At 41.3% G+C, this 12269-nt stretch overlaps 1 protein-coding gene across 4 annotated transcripts in view; it reads right to left on the minus strand.

Annotated features, from left to right (window-relative positions):
• The window catches only part of TRAPPC9 (trafficking protein particle complex subunit 9), a 451266-nt gene that overhangs the window by 290076 nt on the left and 148921 nt on the right, over nt 1-12269 (minus strand). For all 4 annotated transcript variants that reach the window (XM_058832179.1, XM_058832180.1, XM_058832181.1 and 1 more), the window contains one exon: nt 9251-9393. In XM_058832179.1, the coding sequence (XP_058688162.1) occupies nt 9251-9393 (143 nt within the window). The remainder of the gene's footprint in view (nt 1-9250; nt 9394-12269) is intronic.

Consider the following 12269-nt stretch of genomic DNA (forward strand, 5'->3'; position numbering starts at 1 on the left):
TGAGAACATAGCACAAGCAAAAGTTAGCAGCACAATGAATCATGCTGTATTTTTAAAATCTTACAATGCCAGTTATGGTTCCAAAAACAGTCACAAAAGTGGGGCCATGGGAACTTCAGGCAAGTGACAATGACACTGTGATCTAGAAATTTCTTTCAGGAGGATTGTGATTACTTGAAATGACAGCTGAGAATATTTTTCACTAACACTGAACACAGAATTAAACCCCAAATGCAGCTGCAATGATGGCTCACTCCAGTGAACAATCTCTCTGCAGCTCTGTCTCCAGCTTAGTTTAAAAGTCACTTTAAACAAGAAACTCTCAGGAGGGTTAGCAAGTTTTCTGCATCCTGACTCATCTCACTTTCCCATCAGCTGAAATCATGGAGTATTTTCATAGCCACTTTTTTTTTCCCTATTTTTTTTCCTTCTGTTTTATTTGAACAGCCATTGCTACACAGGATGGACAAAGACAGGGAAGAGAAGCTTTGGCTCTGGTGGCAATGGTGTGACATGACAGCCCTGTCCTCCAAAATCCACTGACCAAAACCAAGAGCAGCACAGCAGAACATTGATCTACACCACCTTTGTTGATGCTGATGTGACTTCAGAAGGGTCTCTTCAATTTATTTTTTTTTTTAATTATCTACAAATGCAGTTCTCAATACTAACTTCAGATGATTAAGTCAGTTTCTCCACCTTACTGGCAAAAGGTCTTTTCACATATTCCAAGAAGCGTCCTTATCTGACTTCCCCCAGTTGTAAACCTTTTCACTTATGCTAAATATTCCCAGCACATCTATAAATATTTTCAGATTTATGTTCTCACATCTTCATGTGTCAAACCATACATATTTAACATCTGGATCTCAAAAATCAATTCTCACAATCTGCAAGCCACTTTCTGCTGATCTTCCATGAACCCACTGCAATGTTACACCAGTAGCAGAAGTTAAATACCTCTGATTACCAAGATAATTTAACTATTGGATGCAACCTTCCATGTGTTAAGTTACCACTCAGCAGAATCTATACTGAGCTCAATAGTGTATAAATAAGGAATATTTTGGGATGACATCCACTCCTGTGAACATTAATATAAATCCATTGCTTGACAGACTTTCCTAATGATTTGTCAGTTTAATTGTACAAAATGAGAACTTTATTTGCTTTATTTAGTTGAATTTGCCTGACTGTTATTATTAATATTTTTCATTAACAAAACAGTGAATTTAATACTAATTAATTAATTAATACTAATTATTTTCTCCATGTAGAAATATCAATTTAAACAGGTCATCTCCTCCTCCAAACTAAGTATCTTGGTCTTCAAGCACTCAAACAATAGAGGTTTTCCTCCACCTTTCAAAGCTCTATGACATTTTGAACACCAAAATACTAAGAAAGAGAAGACTATAGGCAGCTACCTATCAGTAGGTGATTGATTCTCATTCTGACTGTAGCAAATGTGAACATTTAATTTAAAAATCTGTCTATATAAAACCAACAAGAGTTTCAGAAACCACTACATAACTTTTCATCATATAACAAAAAAGCCTGTTAGAGCACAGCTGAAGAAACAATGCTGTTTACTCTTCCTCTTGTATAATTTGTAAACATACAATAATCAGGATTTCTGATCCAAACCTGATGTGTTGCAATTTATTGTAGTGAAAATAGGGACAGCCTTAGAAACTGGAATGGAAATTCCAAAAATTATGTCTGATTTCATTAAGCCCCAAAGTTCTACCCACCCAACTGAGGACATCTTGAGAACCCTCACCATAGCCAAGATTTGTCTGTCTCCAAACCCTCAGTGAAACCAAGTTGGAAAGACTGCATCCTAACTTCAAATACAGAAATGAGAAGCCTCAGACTAGGGAGCACACTGCAGACTCTGCTATGAACTGATGCCTTCGGGACAAAACAAAATCATTTAAGTATGTACATTGATAATACAAAGGAAAATTACTTTGAGCCTACAGTTAGATGAACTGGCACTTTGAATTTAACAGTGTCAGACCTGCTACCATTCCTTTGTTTTTTTCTTCTGGTTTAAGCATAAGAACAGAGTCTAAGGCTCAGCACTTGCCAGAAGAGATCTGCAGCTGGTGTCTGGTAAAAGTCTCTGGGGCACCTAATGCAGAAGTGTCCAGTTCCTTTCCCCAGGATTGGGACTGATGAGCAGAGAGACAGTTTTTGCATTCAGACTTAGGATGTTTATTTTACCTTATCTATATTACATTTTCACAGACAGTAAATACTCCTACACACTAACCTAACAATCTACAAATGACAACTTCAGGTTCTGTCCAAAAGGCCTTTTAAGCATAAACCATCCAATTATCAAATGCCAGCTAATTTATTTTTACTTTTAACCCAATAACCAAACACCCGTGTTCCACACTGCCAATCACCCAGTACCACCCAAAACCATGAAGAAGAAGAAAGGCAAATATAAGCCAATGCCCTAGAACCTCCAGCTTGTCTCTAATTCACTAGTATATCTCAAACTCTGTATTTTTCACCCCATGACTTAACATAATTCTATCTAGCTCACACATTCACATTCCCAGCTTCTCCACTCAGTTTTAGAAGCTTTCTCTATGGTCTTAAGTTAAACCCAGCATCCTCTTGAGTGCCCAAGTCTGCCAGCACAGATAAAAGGACATTTTCTGTGCCTGGGACTCCAACAATGTCCTGGCAGCTGTATGGTGGTCCTAAGATAGAAAGGAAAGTATTCTGTCCCACCAAAAAAAAAAAATTAAAGATTAAAAAATTGCTTTATAATCTTGAATTTGTAGAATTTACAGGTAAGAATATTACATATCTGGATTCCCAACTTTGCTTAAAAGCGAACGTACCATCCCTGAGGACTGACTTCATCTACAAATTCAGACTCTCTCACCACATTTGTAGTAAGCAAAATCAACATTTTCTGGCATTTGTAGGCTCTTATTTAAGACACTTTTGTACTGATGGCACAGTGGCAAGGGACACAAGGAGACCAGCAGGCCCCTCACAGCGTGCAGAGCACGTTACTTTAATTCCTATCAGACCTGCAGTATTTTGTCTGGCATTTTTTCATGCTCTTTTATAAAGGCAATAAGGAAGGACATTCAGTGCCCATGAAAACTGTCAGATAATACATCTGAGAGAAACAACAGGCATAAAGAAGATTGTTCAAGACAATCTAGATAAGTTTCAACAGCAGACTTGCTTAGAGCTAACAGGATATCAAAATGAGGAGGAGAATCACACAAAACTATCAATAGAATGTTTCCTTTCACTGAAGCATTTGCAATCCATCTCCACTGGCAGCCTGGGATCAGATCATGGGATCCCCACTGGCCTGGAACCTGCTGGTGACTGCACTGCTTGGAGGCCTGGAAGCACAGCAGGGTTTTGGGGCTAAGCCCTGGGATGGAATCAATTAATGTGCTAAGGCCAATTACAGAAGACAATTAATACACTTTTACTACATAGATGTATCTGCATTTTATGGTAAATAAGTGGTTAAACAAGTAGATCCCTGAAGCCCTTCAAGATTTCATTGAGCTGCAGGACAGAGTGGGAGAACTTCCAACATTAATTCCTTCTCTTTTATACCTCATTCCAGGGCTGCTCCAGACTCCTGCATTCTTGATGATGCCTCCTGGGACAGTCCCCTCCCTGCACACGTGAACAAGCAGAGCCAAGGATCACAGGGAACATGCTCAGAGGGAATTTTGCCCAGCACAAAGCTGCTCTGGCATCCCCTTTGGATGCAGGCAGCCGAGGGAGCAGGGGGTGACACCCAGGGAAGGACCAGGGAGCAGAGGAGGCCCTTCACTGACAGAACATCCTCTGTCCCAGCAGGAGAGATCTGATCCAGAGCTGGGTGTGGGGAGAGAAGAGATCTGATCCAGAGCTGGGTGTGGGGAGAGCAGAGATCTGATCCAGAGCTGGGTGTGAGAGAGCTGAGATCTGATCCAGAGCTGGGTGTGGGGAGAGCAGGGATCTGATCCAGAGCTGGGTGTGGGGAGAGCAGAGATCTGATCCAGAGCTGGGTGTGGGCACAGAGATCTGATCCAGAGCTGGGTGTGGGCACAGAGATCTGATCCAGAGCTGGGTGTGGGGAGAGCTGAGATCTGATCCAGAATTGGGTGTGAGAGAGCTGAGATCCGATCCAGAGCTGGGTGTGGGCAGAGCAGAGATCTGATCCAGAACTGGGTGTGAGAGAGCTGAGATCCGATCCAGAGCTGGGTGTGGGCAGAGCAGAGATCTGATCCAGAGCTGGGTGTGAGAGAGCTGAGATCTGATCCAGAATTGGGTGTGAGAGAGCTGAGATCTGATCCAGAATTGGGTGTGGGGAGAGAAGAGATCTGATCCAGAGCTGGGTGTGGGGAGAGCAGGGATCTGATCCAGAGCTGGGTGTGGGGAGAGCAGAGATCTGATCCAGAACTGGGTGTGAGAGAGCTGAGATCCGATCCAGAGCTGGGTGTGGGCAGAGCAGAGATCTGATCCAGAGCTGGGTGTGAGAGAGCTGAGATCTGATCCAGAGCTGGGTGTGGGGAGAGCAGGGATCTGATCCAGAGCTGGGTGTGGGGAGAGCAGAGATCTGATCCAGAGCTGGGTGTGGGCAGAGCAGAGATCTGATCCAGAACTGGGTGTGAGAGAGCTGAGATCCGATCCAGAGCTGGGTGTGGGGAGAGCAGAGATCTGATCCAGAGCTGGGTGTGAGAGAGCTGAGATCTGATCCAGAATTGGGTGTGAGAGAGCTGAGATCTGATCCAGAATTGGGTGTGGGGAGAGAAGAGATCTGATCCAGAGCTGGGTGTGGGGAGAGCTGAGATCTGATCCAGAGCTGGGTGTGGGGAGAGCTGAGATCTGATCCAGAATTGGGTGTGGGGAGAGCTGAGATCTGATCCAGAGCTGGGTGTGGGGAGAGCAGAGATCTGATCCAGAATTGGGTGTGGGGAGAGCTGAGATCTGAACCAGAACTGGGTGTGGGGAGAGAAGAGATCTGATCCAGAGCTGGGTGTGGGGAGAGAAGAGATCTGATCCAGAGCTGGGTGTGGGCAGAGCAGAGATCTGATCCAGAACTGGGTGTGGAGAGAGCTGAGATCTGATCCAGAGCTGGGTGTGGAGAGAGAAGAGATCTGATCCAGAATTGGGTGTGGGGAGAGCTGAGATCTGATCCAGAGCTGGGTGTGGGGAGAGAAGAGATCTGATCCAGAGCTGGGTGTGGGGAGAGAAGAGATCTGATCCAGAGCTGGGTGTGGGGAGAGCACGGATCTGATCCAGAACTGGGTGTGGAGAGAGCTGAGATCTGATCCAGAATTGGGTGTGGGGAGAGCAGAGATCTGATCCAGAACTGGGTGTGGGGAGAGCTGAGATCTGATCCAGAGCTGGGTGTGGGGAGAGCAGAGATCTGATCCAGAGCTGGGTGTGGGGAGAGCAGAGATCTGATCCAGAGCTGGGTGTGGGGAGAGCTGAGATCTGATCCAGAGCTGGGTGTGGGGAGAGATCTGATCCAGAGCTGGGTGTGGGGAGAGCTGAGATCTGATCCAGAGCTGGGTGTGGGGAGAGCAGAGATCTGATCCAGAGCTGGGTGTGGGGAGAGCAGAGATCTGATCCAGAACTGGGTGTGGGGAGAGCTGAGATCTGATCCAGAACTGGGTGTGAGAGAGCTGAGATCTGATCCAGAACTCGATATGAGGAGAGCAGGGATCTGATCCAGAGCTGGGTGTGGGGAGAGAAGAGATCTGATCCAGAGCTGGGTGTGGGGAGAGAAGAGATCTGATCCAGAATTGGGTGTGGGGAGAGCTGAGATCTGATCCAGAGCTGGGTGTGAGAGAGCTGAGATCTGATCCAGAACTCGATATGAGGAGAGCAGGGATCTGATCCAGAACCAGGCAGCAGATCAGGCACTGCAGCATGGCAAGAGCTGTATCCAACTGCTCTCAACACCCCATAGAACAGCACAGACAAAGGTTAAAAGGATCTGTTGTCATGATTAAACTTAACTGAAGATATATTTGAGGTGTGGTTAATGAACCTTCTCCCCACGAGGCAGGAGCTTTTGCATGAGTGGAAGATATAATTTTGCTTAGATATTTAAAAAAACAAAACCCAAGCCCAAATCCCCAGTTGTTTTAGTGATATTTCCCATGCATTTCTGCTCAAGCAGTTAAATAGAAGAAATACTAATTAAGTTTGGAAGACTTTTACATAAACCATAATCTTTATGTTACAATGGGGGGTGAAGTGTTATTCATTAACATTTTTCCTGAGGTTTTTTCACTAAAAGCCTAAGGGAAGAATCAATGTTCAAAGTTTTTTTTTAGTTTGCTTTGACTTTTTTAAGCCCAGGAGGTAATAAGCTAATGTTCCTTACTTTTGTGGAGGCAAAAATGTAAAATAAAAACAATAAAATGAAAAAGAAAATGAAAAAATTTAATCCAGATAATGAAAGCAATGATAACTTCCATTCTGAAATGACAGCTAAGGAGGTAAATTATAAAATACAATTTCTTGTAATGAGTAAACAGAAATAGCTCAGCACCTCAGACAGTACTTAAGCAATGAAGTCTCAGTTGTAAACCAAAAGGAAATCAGATTTGAGTTTTTACCAGAGCAAGCAAAAGTAAAAAAACTCCAAACTTATAATTTGCTGTCATTGTGTCTCAGATATTGGCAGAGATGTCAACAGTAAAAAAACAAACTTTGTTTCCTTTAATGATGAACAGTTATCCTTAGCAGATTGGGATACACATTTCTGCCATTTTCCACTCTAAATTATAATATCAAATGCCATGACTTCTCCTTCTGATGGAGAACCTGCACAGGGATGCACGAGAGTAAAGGAGCAGTGTTACAGATCACTAAAGCCAATAACATGGAACAAGCAGTAAGAGATAAGAACACCAAAATGCATTCATGACTTAGCAAACAATATATCCCTAAAGTAATAAAAAAAAAAAAAGCTTTTTGACAGGTCTGGCATGAAAACATTTCTGAGAGAAATGTAAATATTACAGTCTTTTTTTCTCCAACTCGGTAAAGCTTTTAGGCACTTTTAAAAGCAGCCACATCTTTAACTACATCTCCAATCAGCAAACCATTGAAAGTTTCCACTGACTTAACTGCTGATCAGTGTGATGAACAGGCAAAGGGTGAAGCAAACACACACAACATGAGCTGAAGCACTTGGCTGAATTGGAGCCACTAAATATAGCACCAGCTGCCACTCCACGTGGGAAACTGTGCCCTGCTAACACAGAAACTCTGCCTTTGAATTAGCACCTCCATCTATTTGTGAAAAATTCAGGGTTAAATGCTTGCCCCACACCATGAACTCCAGAGAGAAGATTGACAAAGCAGGGGTGGGATAACCTTGGGCTACACAAAACACAGCTGGGCAGCTGAGCACAAAAAGCCAACATCCCAACAAGGGAGAGTTAAATAAAAGCATCAGGTTGTGTTTGAAGCTTTTATGGAAGGTTGGCAGCTTCACCCTCAATCCATCCCGTAACTATAAGGAATTGCAGTGAACCACAGAGCAGTCTGTCCATTAAAAATACACATTTTGAGAGTATGGGGAGCTTTTTTGACACTGAATGGAGGAGACTGTGCATTCAAATAATAAATGAAATCTGATTATTTTAACCAGTATAATGAGTCTTCTTGAAAACTATTTTTAGCTGATGCTGTGGTACTTCCAGGTTGTTCAAGAGACATCACTTATTCCATCTTGAAAACCTTACAAAGGCTGAAGAAGGTGCCATTGCAGGGATAAAACTGAACATCATTAAAAGGGGCCCAGAATTTTGCAAACAGTTGTTCCGGATATCATGCTCTGACTTTGCCAAGCAGCATTAAATTTGCTTTACTTGAGCAATTCCTAAAATAATAAAACCATGTTATGTTACACTTTCAAGCAGCAAAATGCTCAAGAAACTTGCTTGCTAATACAGCCATATGATTTTAAAAGACCTGGACACAAATGACTCATTAAAAATAATCTTGTTTCTCTTATGTTTGAACATTTTCTTAAAAAAACTATTGCAGCATTTCAGTATCTTTGCCTTACTTAAAATTCCCTTGCTCTCTGCAAAGGTCATTATTTGCTGTATTACCTGTGGGGAAAAGCAGAATCCCATCCCTCTTGGCAGTGTCATGATTAAAAACTCCACTCCCTTGTCAATCATCTTCCCTTCAGCAGGAACAGAAGTTGCTTTAAACATATGTTTTAGCAAAAATCCCATTTTATCACTCTTCTTGTTCCAGAATCTCCAACTTTTCTTCATGTTCAAGCCTAAAACTTTCCTTGATGCTTTAACTCTTCTGCTGACAGCCCTGTTTTTCAGGCTATGTTGCTGCCACAGGCTGTCCATCTATCCTTGGACACTTCTGTCATGGTATGATACTGCTGACTCAATTCTTTCCTTTGACCCAGTATCTCCTAGACTGGCATTTCCTTCTTGCCCATCTTTAAATTTCTGAAGTCTGTCATGAAAGAGTCCCAGGCCCAGTAGGAATTTCTTGGATCAATTAAGTTCCCTCTCATTATTATTATTATTATTATTATTATTATTATTATTACTAGTGTTGCATACATAATTGCAATGAAATCATCTCAGAATTTAATCACACTGAATTCTTGCTCCCACAGTGCATAGAGGGTTTTTACAATAATACTATTAATTATTAACGCATTAATTACTAATTATTAATGCATTCAGTGGCTGACAAATTTTATTCAAACAGATTTTCACGATCACAGCATCTGACCACCATCAAGTGCTGCCTTGATTTTTAATACTCACTATGACATGTGAAACTACTCTGTGGTTTACAAGAGAAAACAAGCAGCAAAGGAGAGTCTGGTCACAATTTATTCATGACAACAATCACACGTGCATTTTCAGTAAGATTCTGTTATAAAAATACCAAACTCTGTAATGCACAACACACCACAACTGCTAAGAGATACAGAAAATTGTCATCAAATTGTACAATAAACACGAGAAATCCTGTCCCTGCTGAAATACATCATCATGAGAGAACACCTGAACCTCAGAAGCTGTTGAATGCATGTGAATTGCATCAATAAACTCCTAAATGAGCAATCTTGAAAATTCCTTCATTTAATTCTTTTACCTACATGTTGCTGATGATATTAAAAATGTTTTCAATATGGTCTTCAAGTTATATTCAATAAAACAGAGACAAAGAGTGAGATTTCAAGAGTCAGGGCAAGGCTCACCTGGTTGCTGGCAGGGTACTGATGCGGGTGAAGAAAACAGAGGGCTCCACCTCCACGTGGAGGCCCAGGGCAAGGTTCCTGTAATATCCTTCAGCATGTCCTGGTCCACCTGAGTACTTGAAGTTCAAAATTGCTTCCAGTGTCTAGAGGAATTAAAAAGTCCTTGTTAGCTATTTTTCACTACTTGCATTTCACAAGTTCAGTTAAATTATGCCACAGAAGTGATTTGCAAATTTGCATTCCTAACCCATCCACTCTGTTATTTCCAGAAAAAAGGCAACCTAATAAATAACTGCAGCTTAGGCAAACAGTTGCCTAATCCTTTTGAAAACTAAGAAGTGCAGCACAAAGTCAGCTGGACCTCCTTTCACATAATTCCTCTCTATATGACATTCAACATCGAAAAAATGAAAAGAGGTTCTTAAAAGAGTTAGGGTTTATTAAATGCTGCACCCTTTCATATTCCTGAAAAATATTCACCACTTCACTATCTTCAAAATCAAATGGAAAAGCTTCAAAGTTTGGGAGCAGATAGAGATTATACAAAGCTAAAAGAATCTGGTCTCTCAACAAGTCACAGCAAACTGACTCTCATGTCCATGAACTAACAGACTGGAACAACACCTAATTGCATGCACCTTGTCTTTGTGTTCATTTTATAGGAAATGGCTGCTTAGTAAATATTAAAAATGAAGATGATTCTCTAGCATGAGCTTTATGCACTCATTGCTCTCAGCAGCACTGACCCTTTACTTCTGTGAGGAAATTTGGGGCTTTGTGTCTGTCCCCTCAATGAGCAGCATGGGAGAAGCTTTCCAGAACAGTCCTCATGTCATCATCAGTGTTCCAGCTCAGAACAATCCTTTGATTGATCCAAAGAGATTATTCACCACCTCTTCTTTCAATATGTTCCTGAAATACGATTTGCTGGAAGCAAGGTGAGAATTTGGGAGATATCACTTGATTTTTTTTTTCTTCTCAGTTTTTATTCTGGTCCTCGGGCAGCTGCCACATCTCAGAGCAAGGACAGAGGCAGTGCCAGCCCTCCACCCTAAGATGGACACACATATAATTCTGGAGTAATACAGTCACATATTATGCTGGAGCCTGTATCTGGAATGACAGATACAAGACAAACATTTCTTAAAAGGCTTTAGAAACCACATCAATTTCACCTTTGTTTGGCTTTTAGCTCATTCTTTATAAAAAAAGACAAAAAATGCCAAACCTCAAGTCAACAACTTATCCAGGAAGGCAAAACTATTTATCAGACAAGCCTCAGATAGGTAAAAGCACTCTGCCTTTCAACTGAAGATTTACAAAAAAAATTTATGAGACCTGTTATTTTTTTCATGAGCTCTAAGGAACAATCTAAGGATTTTCCAACTTAAAAAAAACCTCTTTCTGTTTGATGCCATTCTGTTTGCAAGCCTGGCTGAAGGAAAAGAAATCAAGATAGAATCATTTTCTTAAAATAACCACAATCCATTGATTTAAAGAATACCGAAATCAAGAATTTAATGTTCTGCTGCATGTGTGCACTTAACTGTTCTGCCTATTTCCAACTTGCTTTAAGTGGACTAATTTTAATTCTTAATTTAGTTTCATTAAAATTCATGGGAGTCACCTTACAATACAAATAAAACCCTTCACTGGGCACTCTGGACATACCCATCTACTCTGTTTATGTCAATTCCTAATTTGTAGTTAATGAACTCAAGTTTATATTATGTCAGGAGAGCTAATCAATATTAAACACAAAAATAAAAAAGCACAAACCCATTCAAAACATACTTCATCCTAATTAACCAGCTGGACCATTTCATAAAAATCAGAGCCAGGCTCTGTAAGTACAGGGATCTGACACTATTCACATTGTAATGTGAGAATGGACTTCAATTTCAATTAGGGCATGGCGAGAACTCCGTGCATGTTCTGAATTATTGCTGTAATGCTCACAGTGTCCTGTTGGGAAAAGCTCCATGGTTCACTCTACACAGGACCATGGCACAGAGCTGCTTTAGCAGGCACAACCCATGTCACTACAGGTAAACACATTTCAGCTGGAAAGGTCACAGAGCATCACTGTACCTGATTCAGACTTCTTTCCATCCTAGACCAAGTGAAAAACCACCAGCAAAAAGGTTTAAAATACAACCATTATGTGCCACTGATCAGCAGGAGAGTTTAAGGGCACCATCATAATCTTGGTCCCTGCTGCAGTGAGGAATTTGTGGGAGAAATCCTGCTGGTTATGCTGTGTCTCCTGAAATCCCACTGGAGAGAACAGGGAAAAGGAAACCCAACCATCTTCTCTTAATCCAGAGAGCAGCAGGACATCCCTTCTCACCCAAAATGTAAGATCTAACTGGGCATATTAAAGACAAGACATTCTGAGAACTGCAGAACACACAAAACCTCTGTTCTTTCTCTGGCCATGATGATTTGCAGCAGTCTACCAATGTGCATGTGCCCACAAAGAAAAAACATCAGGCAGACTTTACATCAGGACTGTAGATGGATGTGTAGGGTAGAAGCAAGACTGAAGGAAATAATTATTTTTTTCAGGAGCCTTCAGGTGGCTAGAGAAAGTTTTATTGCTTATGATTAATGTAATATGAACAGAAAAAAATATTTTAAGAAACCCACAACAACAACAAAATTCAATCTCCTTTAAAACCTCAAAAATTACTTCACCAATAACATGAAAGATTGATTTTCTATCTCTATGGTAGGAAAAAAACAAACCCTACACTTTCATAAACCTACACATTTAAAATAATTTACCAGTCTCTCCCACAGCACCTGCAGAGAATGGCCCAAGTGCCACAGCCCCCAGTTTAAATAATGTTGTATCCTGACTCCTTGTTAAACCTACAGAAATCACAGCCTGAGCTGCAGAGTCTCTTCACCCTTACAAATCCCAATAGCATCCCTCAGATCTCTCCAAATTGCATCACTGCAGACTGAAAATGAGATGGCAGGGTGTCCCTGTGAACATTATTCTGCCTGCAGATGA

Source organism: Poecile atricapillus, chromosome 2 (genome assembly GCF_030490865.1).
Source record: "Poecile atricapillus isolate bPoeAtr1 chromosome 2, bPoeAtr1.hap1, whole genome shotgun sequence".
Lineage (NCBI taxonomy): Eukaryota > Metazoa > Chordata > Aves > Passeriformes > Paridae > Poecile > Poecile atricapillus.